Genomic DNA, 18,684 nt, shown 5'->3' on the forward strand with positions numbered 1-18,684 from the left:
GCTCGGAGAAGCAAAGACTCAATGCACACAAGGTAGCCGAGTCATCACCTCTGTTTAATATGTCATCAAGGCAGTTCTTTTATACCCAAGACAAGGACAATACATCGTGTGTCAATTTCATACATCTGTTACAAATTCAGTTCCCATGTATAGATCATACATCTAAAATGACATATATCATCTGGCCTAAATTAGTAGAAATAGGGATCAAAGGTCAATAACTACTAATGGGGTCAGAAACAAGACTAGTGATCTTGTTTCTTATGTAATAGATATCCTGGGACATCTGGTCCACAGCTAGAATACTTTTACCATTTGGTCTCTGAGAGAACAAAGCTTGACACATATTTATTTTAACCTGTTCAGTCCCTGAAAAGAACAGAGCTGGCAGATACAGTTTTTAACCTTACAGATGGTAACATCAGAAACTTGAGATGAAAAGGTCCTGATTTCGAACACTAAAAAAAATAGTTCTTTACAAAGAAAGAGCAAGACATGTTCAGGGGGCAAGATGCTAACATTATATGAGTTACATTTTTTAACAGCTGATGCCAGCGGGAAAAAACCCTAGCGGAAAACGCCGCAAAAACTTCAATCAGTTTGTAGTGAATGTGCTATCTTGATCGGGTGTCTTACTCCTTTGGGTGTGCCATGATGTTGCCACCACGTCATAGGGTCTGGCACTACAGGGCCCCAAGATGTAGTAGCTACATCAATGGCTTTCTGTTCTATTTTAAGGGGGAGTGTGTCACTGAACGCGATCTGTCCGGAAGAAAAACGGAAGAGGACACCTCACTGGTGACGTCGCCATCATGTGATCGCGCTACGACATGATCGCATTGTGCTGGAGGAGCTCAGGCACTTTTGTGCAGTTCCCCCTCCAGTAGTCAGGGTTAAGCAGAGGTGAGTCACCAGTGATTGAAGTATGACTGTATTAAGTGCTACAAAGTATCACCACTATTTTTATATACAAAGCTACCACTCCTTTTCATTTTTTTTGTATAAACATAATTATTTTTGGTACTAAAGATTTCTAAAAGGAGATTCATGGAGGTGTGCCCCCCAACAAGTTAATAATTTCTTGAAATCAGACCACTTCAGCCATTGCCTGTAATTTCCACAAACCCCATTACTCCCACCCATAAAGTGAATATTCATATATAAAGAGGTATTTAAGTTGTGATCTTTCTCTGAACTCATTGGTAAAAGTTACCCACTCCCGCTTTTCTGGTACCTCCTTTTTATATCTTCTAATCACAGAGATCTCAACGTCCTAGGGACGAATTTAGCGAGATTTGACTCAAATCTCAATGCACATTCAACATTGATTGATTTTATCAGTGAGACTATTAAACTATATGAGAGCACTGATATAAAAAAAACAAGGACTGGCCCCAAATCAGTGAAACGCAAGGAAAAACAGTGAGATTGGACAGGTTTGTTGCTTGTATGAAAGACGGTTGCAAATGACCTAGCTACACCTTGTCTCTGCTTCTAAGTACATAAGAGCTGCAAGTTTGTGGTTTGGTTGAACAGACAGGTCCAGTGGTGAAAGAGAGGCTTGAAAACCAGACCGGTATCAGTACACTTCATGGTTATTTAAACATGGCGGTGATGGTACACTTACTGGGTATTTAAACATGACAGCCACGTCATCCTTCCTTTTGGGGGGGGGTTCCGCAGAGCTGAACATAGCGTGGTTCAGCCCTGGAGGGCCCACTGGTTGGAGTACTGTAAAAGGATCAATTTAAAAATAAAAACCGGGGATTGCTGCTTTAATGTTACATAGGGTACTTTTAGGGTGAAATTACATATATAATACATTAAACTGTGCACAAAATGTTTACCTTTTGGCTGAATATCCACAAATTTCCCTCATAACAAGGAAAATGAATGACATCCATTACATCCATCTCAGTGTAAATTGCGTGTCTAGTTTCCAACAGAGCTCTTCCTTTACTAGTTGCCTCCGCTGTATATAGAATGACTATTAGTCTATGAGTGGTGTCCCAAATTCATTATGAATACCGAAAATAAGTAAATACATAATCAGTTTACCCTTATGGTGAATGGGTGAATTTTTAATATTTTAGGTGCCTACCATCCCATGTATTCAAGTGTACATTCTGTACTGTAGTAAATACAGGCTATTAAGAATCACAATTATTGCTCATAGTTAATGGCTCACAGTTAATCAGTAACTCCCATCTTTTGTAACCTGTACATAAAATTGATGTTTATACTACATATACATAATCCTCCAGTTAACCACCACACTTTTGGATTAGAGGCACATTTTTGAACAGGGATAAAGTCCCCTGTTACATGTACCATAATGAGTGTTCCGTGTTTCCAGTATTTACCGATTGTTACAGAAAAATTGCCTTTTTTTTTTAATAAAAGGATGTCAGTATTGATTTACACTTGTTTTTTTTTTGTGCAGCTCCCCTTTTGGAACTATTGAATTAAGGGGTTAATGGCCCTAATGGGCTAACTATGTGGGCTCACGCAGCGGGGTCACACATGGTAAATAGTGACCTGGCAGGAAATAAGCCACACCCAGTTTAAGTCTGGTGATCAGTGACATCACCATCATGGTATATAAGGGGCTTCACTGTTGATGATGTAAATATGTTTAAATGTATAGTTTAGGCTAAGTCCCCGCTAGCGCTGATCGGGCTGAGCGGGCGGCGCTTGCGGAGGAGACTTACATATATAGATATATGTAAGTCCCTCGCTCGCTTGGTGCTCGTGCGGGTGCACACACACTCAGCCGCGATCGGCACTTAGGTAAATAAAAAATCTATACTTACCCGCAAGCTCAACTCCCCGCAATGCTCTCCCCCGCGCTCGCGTACAACAGGACACCCGGTGCTCATGCTTGGAGGGCTCTCCAAGCATGTGCGCACTCAGCGCCAGCGGGGACTTAGTTAATAGTGATACTGTCCTGTCCCTGTTTATTATTTTATAGTTAGGGAAAGTGTCCCATCCAGTTAGCATCCGTAGCCATGGTATTACATGTAACCCCCCTCCAAAAGGGTTGCTAGCATTGTTAGCATGTGTAAGGCCCCACCCTGTGTTGCCATGGGATCATGACATCACAGAGAGTATGTAAGGGAAGGGGAAGGTTCGAGAAAGTATGTTCCCGGAGGTTAAGAGGAGAGGAGCCTCAGGGAGAGTAGATAAGTATGTTTATAAAGTAAAGCATAGACCAGGATGTGACGGTAGTGGTAAATGTGAATGCTTTTAATAAAGGTCAAGCCCGCCATTACCCCTACCTGTCAATAATACATTTGTATTATGTGTATAGATATGTATATATTATGTAGCCTGGTTCCAGCACTCCAGGGACCAGGGGTTGATTTTGTGTTCAGCTGGAATGTTGGTGTGTGTTATGTGACCTTTCTGTAACGGTGCTCACCACAAACAGGACTTAGACTGCGAGGCTAAGGTAGGGATACAGATAACGAAGAGAGCAAGACAGGAAACGGCACAGCACAGCAACGAGCAGCTTGTAGCAGGCACGGTACATAAACAGTAGTTTATGCTCAGCAATGTAGCAGAGAGATTACTGGGTATTTAAGGGCAAGCAGCCAATGAGAGGAAGGCACAAAGCTGCAGAGTAAGGAATGTGGAGCAGCCCACAGCTTCAAGGTAAAGAACACACAGACATAGACTGCACTGATAGGCAGGGGCGGGGTGCACAGTTTGCTTGTGTCTGCGCGTAGGCAGCATGCGCTGTATGTTGCCCGTGTCATCACGGGGGCAGAGCCTGGGGACGGTTCCTGCTGTGTTTCCATTCCTGGCAGCGTGGTTCCTTCGCGCAGTGACCACGTCGCCCGCAAATCTGTCACCCGCGGTTTGCGTCACGGGAGCGAGGCCCCGAAATATCCCTATTAGGGATACGCTTGTTAGTAACGTGGCATGAGCGTGCATACGGAGGTCCGTGCGCCTCTATCATGGAGGCGTGTGACGCGTCCGGGGGGCGGGGCCTAGCCTTGATCCTGACACTTTCCATGTAACAATTTGTATGTAACCAAAGTTATGTTGCATCTTAACCCACCAATCAGGGGCTGGGTCATATTGAAGACACCTGGCCTAATCTTTCTATTATTGTAACCTTGCCGTGGCATGGGGTATAAAAAGGTGGGAAGGGAGGCCGTTAACTAGCTCTAGCTCCAGTTCTATGTTTCTGGCTGTTGCAGATGAAGAGCTCCAGTGTCAGTCCCAGGCCTGAAAACCAGTCCCTGTAGGCACTGTGTGAGGAAAAGAACTGGGAAAATATCTTTAGGGAGGACCCTGCGCCTAGGTCTATAGGGTAACCCCAGTTTCCCCAGTTGGGAGTGTGTGTTGTCTGTTTATGCACAGTTGTGGCTACTTCTTTTTTCCAATACATTTATTTTATCAGCTCTGCTGTTCTGTCTGTCGAATTGATCCCTGTTGTGATAGTCCTAATCTGTCCATCAAGGCAGGGAGTAGTGCCTACAGGAACCCCTTCCAGTAATTCACACGCAGGCAAGGCACAGTTCACCATTTATTGGCAGGCCAGACCTGATCCTTTCTTCTCTTGCAAGAGAGGTACTTTACACACCACAGGCATGGAACACTACCCTTGCATCTTGCATGGCCATTCTCCCTGACAAGGCCCCCCCAAGGGCTTGACGCCCCTGGGGCTAGTCACAAGCCCCTTACCCCCAGATGGGGCTAGGCAGAACACTGCCCAACTCCCTAAGGAGCAGGCTGTGACAATGGGGAGGATTTGGCCCGGGATTTAAGGGGTTACAACCCCATTTGGCCACCCTCTACTCTCATCAGGGAAGCAAGGGGTTAACTGGACTGAGGTCCAGTAATGTTTTTTTGCCTTGCTTCAATATTCAAATGTGTATAAATGTATTGTATCTGGGCTTCAAAAGGCTTGATTGAAGTTGGGTGTGAAAAGTAGCACCAGGTGACAAATGTTCACTACACAGGGGTAGAGGGGATTTGGTGTATGTTAACATATATTGCTAGAGACAGCTAGACCCAGGCTGGGGCATTGGGTGTGAAATCTAACACCAGGTGACAAATGTCCACTACCCAGGGGTCCCTGCTTCAAAGGATTTATTGATGGGGGCCAGGGGTGCGGTTACGCAAGGAGATATTGGAATGAGTGACCTTATTAAATATAAGAATATTATGAGATGTCTTCGGCTGAACATGCTAAAAGTTACATATGTGTATTCGTGGGACTGATTGGCACATAAGGAATACAAACACCTGATGTTTAGCCGGTTCGAAGAGACAGATATTAATATCTCTCTTAATTTTAATATTACACTGTAATATTTAGTCTCGTTGGGAGCGTCATGCGTGACGGAATGTATTAATATGACTCGCTTGCCGGTAGGTACTACTGAACTGAAGTTATTTAGATAGGAAAAGCAGTTTGTAAACGTCCTTGGGTGGGAGGAGTTTTACTCTGAGGAAAACTGTCAACCTCACCGCTGATTTATGAGAGGGGCTGGGTTTAGGTTGTGTTCAATGGGAAATAATGGTATAAGAACCAGGCTCAGCCTATGGCTATTGTCTTTCATGTCTTTCGTGTCTTGGGATTATGAAGATTGCTGTATGAACTGCCAGTCTAGATTTGACTGTTTCATCATTTCCATCTTTAGTGAGTGTCTATATTTTGCCTGTTATTTGTATATCTTGTGTGTTCACCTTTATCAAGGAATAAATTATATTTGATCATATCTAAGTCTCGTACCAGTTCAACCCAGTTATATATATTTTTGTGTATTATTAATAGCCTGTCACAAAGCTCCCGTCACACAGGCTACACACTGGAACTCTCTAAATTTGGGTAGGGAGCTATCTTTTATCCCTGGGGAGGGGTTAGCAACTTTGCTCCAAAACTGGGCAGGTTTAGATGACTGACCGGCATCACACCATACTACTGTACATGTGACCCAATTAGTACCCTCCCCAAGGCATGATGCTCCTAACTGCCATTAAGATTATATCTCCTAACATGAAAGGAAAGGGAGAAAAAACTGGGGCTCCAAAAATGTGGGATTCACTTCAAAATGAAAGAAAAACTGGTGTATAGTTTATCCAGTATACTTTCTATGAGAATTGATAGCAATAATGCAGAAACCCTTTAGCAAGCATATAATCAGATGAGATATATGTGTGAGTAGTCTTCTGGAGGTGTTCGCATTGGACTATGGTCCCACCCTAATTGGAGTATGTTTTGGACCTTTTAAACTGTCCCAACGCATAGATATAACCTCCTATATTACTAAGACAGTCCAGTACTCCTGGAATGATTCTCGCAATTATATGACAATCCTGTTACTCCTTGGTGGAATCAACAGCAGTAGGAGTTTTTCACTTGCAGGGTAGTTTCTTCTGTGAGCAAAGCATCAGTTTAAAGAGCAAATAGAAAAATCTGGCATGATGCGAAGAAGACTGCGGCACCACATACATATAATGAAGCAAAGAGGATGACAAAAAACGATTTATTGTAAAAAAAAAAAAAAATGGAGAGACTACACTGACATGTTTCACCCAAAAGGGTTTTTATCAAAGTGTATATAACTGCCATTAGACCTGCACCTGGATATGGCAACAACCCCTTGGCAGCGGTGCGCAAAGTGGGGGGGGGGGGTTTGGGGGGCGAGGGCGGTTGCAGAGGCACCGCGCTTTTCCCTGAGGCATTTAAACTAAATGCCGGGAGATCGCGTGAGGCCTCTGCAACTCACTTACCGTGGTTCAGACGCATTGCTGTGACGCGTCGCCATGGCGGTGTCATGCGGAGTGACGTCACACGTCCATCTCCATGGCAACGGGGTAACGTGACCCCGCAGCGTCATTTGAATCCGCCAAACCAGGTAGGGGGTGCGAGAGCGAGGAGGAGCAGGCAGGGGGGCACAGCTCCAAAAGTTTGCGTTCCCCTGGCCTATGCGAGAGGGATTTAACCCTAAAACTGCCTGCACCTTACCAGGACTTACATGTTAGACCCAGAAAACACCTAGCATGGGGCACTAGGCTACATATGTCTTTATTTCTAGGGGATCACAATTCTGGTGGTTGACAGCTTTTTTGGTATCACTAATAAGCTCAAAAGTCAAAATGCAAAGGTTTTGTTTGCAATAATATTAATTTTTTTGAAACAGAGTGTTCAAACCTGTATCACTGCAAGAAAGGAAGCAATGCATTCGTTTTCGCCTTAGGCATTGAAGGGCCTACAGTAAAAACGTTGATGGATTACTACAAAAGGTGCAAAGATCACAATATTGCACATTGAGAAGGTTACAAGTTTTGGGAAACAATTTTGGTAAAAACTCCACCAGAAATAAAGCGATTAACAAAAGTCTTGTGTTGAAAGGAATAAAAACCCTTCCAGCTTACAAACCATCACCAAACATCAAACAACTTATTTTTTTAGGCAAAAATGTTACATATCTGGCAAACTACAGTACAGCATCGCAGCATCTACTACTGTAGCACTTAAGTGATTTACAAGATCCTATCAGAATAGGATTCCTTACACTGAAACAATAGCAAAATATATTTGTGTACGTAATCTTTCAAAACCAGTTTCTAAGGACAGGAATAACAGCAACTGCAAATTTCAGCTGAGGGGAAGGGCTTGGTTTCTGTGTAAATGCTTCTTGCTCTAGTGTGAAAGAATCAAAACTGAAACCAGAAAGCTAGACTGCCTGTGTCTATATAAAGAACAGAGCTCACAGATCCTGCATAACACGGAAGAGCAGTGCACACAGGCTCCCAGTTCTGCATCATTGCATTCTTCTTATATAGCGCTGGCAGTGTATCAACCTCTTTAAAATATATGCACTGTAATTCAAGTGACAGCAGCAGGTTTTAGGATCAGCAAATTTGCTGTTCACTCAGTATCAGGCTGTACAATGTCTCAGGACAGCACAGTAGATGAGAACATTTATATGTTAAAATGCTTTCGACCCCGGCTCATCCAGACCATCCAGATAGCACCGGTTTTGGATTACCTGTACTCCTTAGACAACGAGATTAAAATGAAGTTGAAAAACACAGCGTCTACGTCTGGAAACCAGGAGGCAGTAAGGCTGCTTTTAAATTACATAGAGGATGGCCCCCGGCAAGCTGGCTGGTTTGACGAATTTGCCATGGCTCTAAGAGAAGGAGAATGTACCCAAGCTGAATTGTATGTGAATCCTGAAACTCTTCCCTCACCTTCTCTGGAGGCCAAATACGATATTTGTGAGAAACTCCTTAATGTTCTTTACCCAGAGCTGGTAAAGACGATAGATCCTCTGGAGGTATCCGAGAGGTGCTTCAAAAAGAAGATATGCAGCCAAGAAGACAAGGATATGGTGAGTTTACATCTTGCAATTATTTTTCTAGTCTTTGTTTCCCATAGAAACAAAGGTCTTATAAAGTCATTTTTTTTGTCTTTCTGCCCCCCTAGGTGTTAGACCATTGGTGGGCAACAGGCGGCCCCGGACACTTCACTCGCCTCAGATATTACTGGTGGGGATTCGTACCTTCTCCCCACTCCCACCATTGCTTAAAGGCAGTGCATTAATAGATACTGGCCCACTCAACTCCTGTGCTAATCGCTAGTTCCCAGTGTAATAAGATGAGGGGGGCAGTATTCACCAATGCGCCAGCATTAAGCCGCTGACAGGAAGGGGTGGGGAGAAGCTCTACGCATGGCTGCCATGTCCCTTCTGCCTGTGCACCATATATATTGGGGTAATGAGCACTCCTTTGGATAGGCTGACCATATTTCCTTGAGACAAAAACGGGAGATTCGGATGGCAGAAACAAGACGGGGTTATGTAATATTCCGTATTCATGAAAAAGTGAGACAATAACAAAAGTTTTATTTATCCCCACACCCCACTACAGTGCATTTACTTTGAGTCAGAAGCACAATGGATTTTTAGTAGGTTCAGTGGTGGGGGATCAGTTTGTCAGCCGCCAACGCTAAGGAAACAACGATATGAGTACAATGTGGGACTCCCATCGTCATAAGCAGCGTGAACGCATTCACTCTGTCTCTTACTAGCGCTGTTCTCTCTCTGGGCAAGAAGCCTGGCCCTGATTGGATAAAGTAAATGGAACTTCCTCTTTCGTCACACTAGTGGTTTTACTGTACGCATTGATTAGCATAGAGCCTTATGAGAAATAAACAACCCACGTTCAGTTTTTTTACAAAAAATTTAAAACTATATATAGTTTATTAAAAACGGGCCAAAATTGACATTTATATTAAAACGAGTTGACGGTCGGGAAATATGAAAAAAATGGTACTGTCCAGTTTAAAACGGTACGTATGGTCAGCCTACCTTTGGAGGGCTCTACTGCGGCCCTTAAAGTATATCATGTTGCTTACCACTGTGTTAGAGTAAGGAGCACTACACATTAGGACATGAGATTTCAGGAGTCTAGCTAATGAGGCTCAGACATACACTGCATCAAACTATTGAGGTTAGCAGCACTTTCCACATGCCTTCTAGTGGTATTTCCCCAATATGTCTTCTCCGTTTACCTTGTAATTGTAAGAGAACTTGACAGCCGCAGTTTTAGTGATTTTGTATAGTGCAGGGCCGTGGCCAACTCCTGTTCAAGGGCCACCAACGACTGAGTCACTGATTGAGCCACCTGTGCTGAAGCAGGGATATCCTGAAAACCTGATGTGTTGGTGGCCCTTGAGGACTGGAGTTGGCCACCACTGGTAAAGTGTCAACTTTTGTAATTTACTTCCTCACGGTAATAAACAGGGACCTCTCCAGATTAGAGAAGTTAGCAGAAGTTATATCAGTGAGCCACTGCAGCAGATACAGTACCTCTTCAAGTAGTATGCTGTTAAAACCATGCTGTCAGACTATTCAAATATATGAGTGAGACTCTGATATAAAATGGAAAACAATGCAAGCAAGTGAAAGTGGTTTCATACAGTATGTCGGACAGTAAGAACTTACAATTTATTATGGTGACTGAGACCCAGAAATATAGTGAGAGCTGACAATGACACTAAGGGGCTAAGGCTTTGGTCCCGCTGCGTCCGGCGGCCCGTTCGGCCGCGTGGCAGCAGACCACCAGCCCCTTTCCTCTAGTGTGGAGTCCCCGCTGGCTCCTTACTACTTGGCTGACTGCGTGCTGTGACACGTCAGCCGGCCGATGCTGCAAGATCCTAGTGATTTGCAGCTCTGACGCGTCACGTTGTGCAGCAGTCAGCCAATGAGGGAAGGAGGGGAGGGAAAGAGCTACGGATGGGAGGCGGCTTGGGAGGGGAGCAGGGAAGGAGCTGCGGGGAAAAATGTGTGAGTGTATATGTATGTGTGTGTATGTGTTGTGTGTATGTGTGGTGGTGGGGGGGTGGACGGCACCAAGGCACAACGATCTGGCAAAGTTTTACCACGCCCCTCCCCCGCCCTACTCCCGCCCCCTCCCGCTCCCCTCCCGCTCCCTACAGACCGGTTATCGCGGTCAATTGCCTGTCAGTGCCCCGCCTGTCTGCAATGCGGGCGCGCTGACTGAGGGAGTGGGGCCTTAGCCTTATTCTGTAAGCATCGATAGCACTGAACTGTGTGATCTGCACAGAAAGCTCCATTGACTTGAATGGAGCTTTCAGTGCAGATCGCACAGTTCCGAGCTATTGGAGCTTACAGAATAAGCCCCTAAGATTTGAACAAGGTTCATCTACTTCACTTGTTCTACTAAGCTACCTCTTCAGCCATTAAAATGTATGATCATGTACAGAAAAGCAGCATATGCGGTGAAAAAGAACGGCGTAGGTACATTTTTATGAAAACCACAACGCACAAATAGTTATAAAGCAACTATTTTGTTTTTCTTAGATTTCTGCTGAAGTCAAGGGGCGTGGTCCAATACCAGGAGCCAGAGAACTGCTCAGTAGAATAACACAAAAAAAAGATTGGTTTTTAATATTTGTTGGTATTTTACGTGAAATGGGCTATCAGAAACTTGTCGAAAATTTAACAGGAGGCACGTGTGAAGAAAGTACAGGTGATTACAAATATACTTTTCCATCATATTTAATATTAATAGACTATGCTAATTGTTGCTTGATGGTTCCCTCATTTACTAGTATGTTTAGGGGCTTTAAGTACTGTATGTATAACCCAAGCGTGATCTCACCAGAATTGCCAGGGCATAATAGATGCTTTGAATACTGTTTGCCGTTTCATAGTCATTCTGTGCACACATACTGAGGCACTCATCAAGGGCTGGGACTGCTCAAAGTAATGACTAATGTACACGTTGTATTATTTCAGCACATCCCAGTAGATGTGCAAACATTTGCGTTCATGGCAAAAAAAATAAAAGTTGCATAGGTATTCAGCTTGGCCCCAAAAATCTATTCTTATCACCTGTGACATCCAACTTTTGCAAATGTTCTGGTGATTTTCTTGTGAACGTTGTAAATAATGAGCATAAATGGCATAAAATTTAGAAGTTTCGTACATATATGCATAAGAATAAATAAGAATCAATAATTAGCATCAGTGATTAGTAGAGATGGGCTGAATCCGTTCCGCTGATTTTTTGGGGCTTTTCCTGCTCAATCCAATCTGAGGAATGAAATCCGCCGTCGGATTGTTTCAATTCTTCAAAATCCGTTGTTGGGTCTGGGCCTCATGGATTTTGAAGACTCCGTTAATGGATTCAACTGAAATCCGAATCCGTGGACATCTTTACATTGATATTTATATACTCCTCCCATAATATTTCAGTTTGCATGTTTGGAATCCGTCGGAAGGATTTTAACTAATAGGATAAAAAATCTGGATCTGCCATTTTGAGACAATTGGCGAAAATGTTTCCCATCTCTAGCGCTGAGCCAAAAATGTATATGTGAATACAACGACTGCACTTCTATATTTCTAACAATTACCTTTTTATAACAACAGAAAACAATGGAACAAGTCAGCCACTGGAAGCTGTTGATGATTCAGAAAACAGTAATCTGACAAGTGACAATAGTGCAGTAGAAGCATCTATTGGGGAAAGCTGTATTGAATCAGGTAAAGTGGACCTCCTAACTCAGGCTTAGATGTCACCCTCTTTCACTTTAGTTTGGGGTGATTTAGCAGCAAACAGGATTTGCTAAATCTCCCCCATCTCTACGGGAGGGGAGAGAGACTTTCAATTTAGTAGTGTCTCCAGTTGTATATATCCCCTCAAACATCCCTCCAAATAAATTAGGGAGACATACCTATGCTGAAAAAGGAGCACACCAGAGGTACCCTGGGAGATATGCTAATAGCTATGCAAAGTATATTTAAATGAGTCCCATCCCACATGCCCTAAATGTCCTTCCATTCCAACTATACAGAGTTAATAATAAGCCTAAGGCACCAACCTAATGACTAGGAATGGTGTCAAACCCAACAGAACTTGATCCCACAACCACTGATTTTCTAAGCCTCAGCTCTAGCAGTGTGAGCTAAACCAGCTGATTGTTAGCAGTGCTCAATGTCTACTAACAGCATACCACTAAGGAATATCTATTTTGTTGATTATAACCTTGAAAGCACTTCAAGCACAAAGTAATGATAGGTACTGAGGGCTATGAGTTACTGAGGCCAGGTGAGATTAAATAAAAGATGAACAGAACATGGGCTACCTCACTATACTGCTCTACTCGCTTAGAAGAAAATGGGTGCCACACCGATTGCTGCTCTAGTTATTACAAGGTTATAACTACGGTTCAACAAGCAAGCACTATTATTATTTGTAGACGATTTTTCTTGATACTATTTGGATGTTATTCATTTAAATCTTATTAGACCAGATCTGTGCAATTTCTTTTATATAGATTTTACAGGGGGCCTCATGGATTTTAAAGAATCCGTCAATGGATTCAACTTAAATACGAATCTGCGGGACATCTTTACATTGATATTTATATACTCCCATAATAATTCAGTTTGCAGGTGCGGATTCAGAATCCGTCGGACGGATTTTAAGTAGTAGGAAAAAAAACATTTTTTTCTACCATTTTGAGACAATTTGAGAAAATGTTGCCCATCTCTAGTGCTGAGCCTAAAATATATATATGTGAATACAACGACTGCACTTCTATATTTCTTATTACCTTTTTATAACAACAGAAAACAATGGAACAAGTCAGCCACTGGAAGCTGTTGAAGATTCTAAAAATAAAACCAACATGGACAAACCTTCCTCTGATGTGCACAAAACAAAGCAGGAGCCAGAAAACAGTAATCTGACAAGTGACAATAGTGCACTAGAAGCATCTTTTGGGGAAAGCTGTATTGAATCAGGTAAAGTGGACCTCCTAACTCATGCTTAGTTGTCACCTTCTTTTTCACCACTCGCACCTTATCATACTGCAAGTGCTTACAAAGAGAAATATCTCCCATAAGTGACTCAGTAAGCCGAGACTTATGGTAACGAATGAAACAGAAGTTCTGCGTTCCTACTTTTATATACCACATGTAACACCCCTTCTCTCCTCCTCAGGGAGATTTGGCTGATATGGGTTTTATGGTGCTAACCTGTTAGGCTTACAAGAGGCCTAAGCCTTCGCACTTGGGGAGCCTGGGGTGGCTGGTGCAGCGCCTCCACCCATGACGATCCATGCGTTGGCAGGATAGCCAATCACGGGAACCGGTATACCTATATGGTATGCCTCCAATAACCACCATCCACACAAAGTATATGCAACCTATTTACTATGGTCCCATAGTCTCAGCAATACAGTACAGTATATACACACAATCACAGTATCTGTCCCCCAAAGTACTTAGAGTGCCCTGGGCACTGGAAACCCATTGTCCATCAGAACAGTCCGTCCCAGAAATATATGTGAGGGCAGCGCAACCCTCCCTGTGTGGTGGTCCACATGGGTACCTTCCTGGGTACTTGTGTACACCAGGGTGTATTCAGACAGGCGGCATCCGTGATCCCACGATGCAGGGCCTCCGACACAATCCCCATCTCGCCTTACGTGTGGTAGCACCGCGCAGCCGTTCCACCAGGCCTGGGGAATCCTCTGTCGCGGTTCCGTCTGCTCCACTGAATTGTCCGCACACTAAGGGGCAAGTTCCTTACTATTTGCCAGCCCTACAACACTCCACTATGGTGTAGGGGAACTAGCTGGGGCCTACAGGGAAATGTGTCTGGCCTAGTCCAGGGGGCTTGACTAGCTCCCTGGACACTACCTCTCCCTTCGCCGGTTTCGTCAGGACTGAGCACGCCGCCTCCAGTCCACGGAGAAAATCCTGAACGACAGGACCTCCTCTTCCTGCAGTGCCAACCTCAAGATGGCCGCTGCCTTACACACAGTCCCTATGTATGTGGCTGCGCCAACCACAACATGGCAGACACAGCTCGCTAAACCCTTCCACGCGACGGGACCACTGCCAGGAAGGAGGCAAAGGAGGGTACCCTGCTACACACACATAAGTTATGGTGAGTAAAAAAGTGACAAAAACCCTCCACTATACAGTGTACAGTAAATACAAATAACCCTTGTTAGCACATTTACATGTCTCAGACAATTATACTTTATATAATGATGTAGTTAGTGTTTCCCTGCAGTGCTATGCATAAAACACCTTAAAGCCTAGTCATATAAATGTTTTTTTTGGCATAGTACGGCTTAGTAAATATGGCCTAGCGCTCACATTTGTCATATATTTCTATGAGATTGTTATTACTCAACCAGGACTTCAATATGCTGTGAAACGTTCTTCACTTTAGTTGGGGATGATTTTGCAGCGAACAGGATTTGAAAAATCTCCCCCATCTCTAGGGGAGGGGAGAGATACTTTCAATTTAGTAGTGACTCCAGTTGTGTATATATATATACCCTCAAACATCCCTCCAGTTGTGTATATATATCCCTCAAACATCCCTCCAAATAAATTAGGGAGACAAGCCTATGCTGAAAAAGGAGCACACCTGAGGTACCCTGGGAGATATGCTAATGGCTATGCAAAGTATATTTAAATGAGCCCCGTCCCACACATCCTAAAAGTATTTCAATTCCAACTATACAGAGTTAATAATAAGCCTAAGGCACCAATCTAATGACTAGGAATGGTGTCAAACCCAACAGAACTTGAACCCACAACCAATTATTTTTTATGCCGCAGCTCTAGCAATGTGAGCTAAATCAGCTGATTGCAAGCAGTGCACACTGACTACTAACAGCATACCACTACAGGATATCTATTTTGTTGATTTTAGATGTAGCCAGGTCTCCCTCTTACCTTTAGGCTGCAGACTACATGTTGCCAGGCAACCAAGAGGGCTGCTAGAATCTCCTGAGGGGAGATTGGAACGTTCGTTGAGCTGACAGTTAGGACAGTTAGGACTGTTGGGGGAGTTAGTGAGTGGGAAGCTGGACACTGAAGGGGTAGGATATGAGTGTGCAGGTGCCCCTGATAGGCCCCAGTTAGGCCCAACTCCCCTCAGTTTGTGACTGCTACAGGGACAGGCCCATAGATAAGGATACTGTCCCTGTAGCTTGTAGTGAGGGACTCAGCCAGGACACCGCAGCATCCTGGACCTTGGTGATCTGGGACCAGACCATCCCACAGAAGAGACTATCCTTGAGGTGGACACCCCATGTGGAGTCCACCCCACACGGAGGCGGAAGCGCCGGAGTCGCGGATCATCATTGGGTCTGTGTACCCCACCGCAGGACGCAGCGCACCCGGGTGTGGACACACCCGGCAGGTACCCCACGCACAAGTGCACCAACACACACTATAGTGGCAGCGCTGACCACATATAACGTATTGTTTAGAAGCAAAGTTCCAAAAGCAATGCTCAGTGTGAGGGACACAAATAGTCAAGATAAGCATTAAGGTTGCACACACTGAAAGTGTGTAAAGGAAGTCAAATATTGCTGTGTGAAGTAATGGACCCAGTGCTATATGAATAGTGGAGACATATATACCTTGAAAGTCCACAAGGTGGAGACAAAGACTGATGTACATTGATCACAATAAAATGCAGTCCTCCACCGGACAGAAAATCTCCTCGATTGGCACTGTTACTGGTCAGCAACTCCTCCTGTTGTGGGGGGGGGGGAGAAACAATACTCACGGCCAGCGGCTCCTTGTCTATGCGTGCATCACGCTGATGAGTCTAAGCAGAGGAGAAATCCAAATGTTGGAAGCGGTGCACAGCTGCAAAAACGGGGCCAGCACCAATGCTAATGAGGTTAAAAATAGTTTATTTATAACATGGTAACGGGGACAGAGACACACTCTAATGCGTTTCAGGCAAACGCCCTTTCTCAAAGAGTCTTTATTTATAACATGGTAACGGGGACAGAGACACACTCTAACGCATTTCAGGCAAATGCCCTTTCTCAAAGACTCTTTGAGAAAGGGCGTTTGCCTGAAACGCATTAGAGTGTGTCTCTGTCCCCGTTACCATGTTATAAATAAACTATTTTTAACCTCATTAGCATTGGTGCTGGCCCCGTTTTTGCAGCTGTGCACCGCTTCCAACATTTGGATTTCTCCTCTGACCACATATAAGGTGAAGGGTTATATCCTTGTGGGCACCAGGGTGGTTGGGTGCCCGAGGGCCCCATCAGGTACTGTGGGGACTGTGGACAGGAGTGTGTGACACTTGGCGGGTGGTTACGGCCGTGCGAGGCCTGGCAGGTAGGCTGTAACCAGTAGCCATACTTTCGGCCTGCAGTAAAGCTGTTATTTTATGTTTTACCCAGTGTGTGTGGTTATTGTATAAGTATATATTTATATTGTGTGACAGATATGAGGGAACAGTAGTGAAAAGAGGATATTACGGCCCTAAATTAGTGCAGGGTTTCTGCTCCACTCCACGGTTTGGAGATTTACCAAGGGAAATCCAGACCGGGACTTCTAGCTCTCCCGGCTTTCACAGGACTGGAGCAGCTGATTGAGCAGGGAGATGATTAAAAGGTTGCTCTGAACAGAGCAAGACAGAGCTGTTTGACTCTCAAGAGGAGGGTGTACTGAAAAGGCTGTGTTATGCTGAGAAAAAGACTTTTGTTTTGTTTGTTTGATTTACTCCTGTTATCTGCTGTAGCATTTGTATGGCAAAATAAACAGGCCAAGCTTTTCACCTCTATGTCAGAAGACTGTCTCCTCTACATGGAAGGCTGTGTGAAAGTGCTGATCCTTGGACAAAAGGTACAGAGCAAGAAGGTACTTTGTCATATATGGTGGAGTTTTATGCGGGCATCACACTGACAAGCCTGTAAGATGCAAAAGGGAATAGAGGAAGTAGTCACAGCCCTGATCCAAGCCACATCTACACAGCAAGAAACCAACAGCAGGCTGGCTGAGGGTTATGCCACACAGCAAGAAACACACAACAGACTGGCTGAGAGTAATGCCTTACAGCAAGAAACTAATGCCACACAGCAGGAAAACATGGCAATATTGGAGAGACTGGTGCTGGCCCAGGCTGAAGCTCATCAACTGCTCAGAGAGGAGCAGCAAAATATCGCCCATGCTTTACATCAGGAGATCCAGGGCCTATCTGAGAGGCTTACCGGGGATGCCGCAGAAGCACATCCTAAGGTGGTTAGAGTGAGTAACTACCTGCAAAAGATGGTGGCTGCAGATGATGTAGAGGCCTAACTGATTGTGTTTTAGAGGACGGCGGAGATAGAAAAATGGCCTATGGCTGAATGGGCAAGTCTGCTAGCACCGTTCCTGTGTGGGGAGGCCCAGAAAGCATACTATGATCTGGAACCAGCTCAAGCCAGTGATTACAGCGAGCTGAAAAAGGAGATCCTGGCGCAACAAGGGGTGACAACGGCGGTCCGTGCCCAGAGGTTTCACTCCTGGACCTACAACCTGGATAAAGCCATAAGATCACAGATGTTTGACTTAATACATCTTGCCAGAAAGTGGTTACAACCAGAAATCAACACATCCAGCCACATTGTGGAGCAACTAGTGATGGACCGATTTCTGAGAGGCTTACCTTGTTGCCCTTCGTCGCTGGGTCAGTCAGAGTGATCCCCAAACGGTTGACCAGTTAGTCGCATTGGTAGAACAGTACATTGCAGCTGGAGAATGGCTTCAACCCCCTATACAAGGGCAGCCTCAGAACCGGAAGGTCCAAAGCCCCAGCAAAATTGGTAAGACTGTTCCAGGGAAAAGGGGGAATTTGATGAACGGGTTGGGGTCTATAACCCCAGGGACATAACCACAAGAGAAAGAAACTTTGTTAAGCGGGAAGAACCTACTGTATAAGGGACTATGCTGTAAAATGTTTTAAATGTCGAGAGTTTGGACATATGGCAAAGGACTGTCCCAGAATGGTTGAACCCATGGAATGGAATGTGTAATGTGGGCAGTAATAATGAGGATGATTACTCACTGTATGCCCAAACTGTGTGTTCTGCAAACAAAAATGGTTGTCTGAATAGTTACCCTTGGTGTTCCGTGCAGGTAGAGGGAAAAAGGGTTCAGGAATTACTAGACTCAGGGAGTATGGTTACCCTCATAGACCCAGATTTGGTAAATGGTATTCAGGTAGATGACTCCCAACAGATTGATATTTCCTGTATACATGGGGATGTACATAACTACTCCACTGCTGAAGTACAGGTTGAGTCACAGTGTGGCTCTGTAAATTGGCGAGTTGGTCTTGTACCAAAATTAGCCCATGATATGATTATTGGTGGAGATT

The 18,684-nt window shown here is 44.4% G+C and overlaps 1 protein-coding gene across 3 annotated transcripts in view; it reads left to right on the plus strand.

The window, feature by feature from the left end:
* The window catches only part of IFIH1 (interferon induced with helicase C domain 1), a 73,739-nt gene that overhangs the window by 14,389 nt on the left and 40,666 nt on the right, over nt 1–18,684 (plus strand). The window contains exons 3-6 of one of the 3 annotated variants that reach the window (XM_075609213.1): nt 739–903; nt 10,848–11,016; nt 11,922–12,035; nt 13,125–13,298. In XM_075609213.1, the coding sequence (XP_075465328.1) occupies nt 10,959–11,016; nt 11,922–12,035; nt 13,125–13,298 (346 nt within the window). In that variant the 5' untranslated portion in view covers nt 739–903; nt 10,848–10,958. Of the gene's footprint in view, nt 1–738; nt 904–7,724; nt 8,355–10,847; nt 11,017–11,921; nt 12,036–13,124; nt 13,299–18,684 lie in introns of those variants that run through there. The other 2 variants (XM_075609211.1, XM_075609212.1) reach the window with 2 other exon arrangements.

The sequence above is a fragment of the Ascaphus truei genome, chromosome 7 (assembly GCF_040206685.1).
Source record: "Ascaphus truei isolate aAscTru1 chromosome 7, aAscTru1.hap1, whole genome shotgun sequence".
In the NCBI taxonomy this organism is placed as follows: Eukaryota; Metazoa; Chordata; class Amphibia; order Anura; family Ascaphidae; genus Ascaphus; species Ascaphus truei.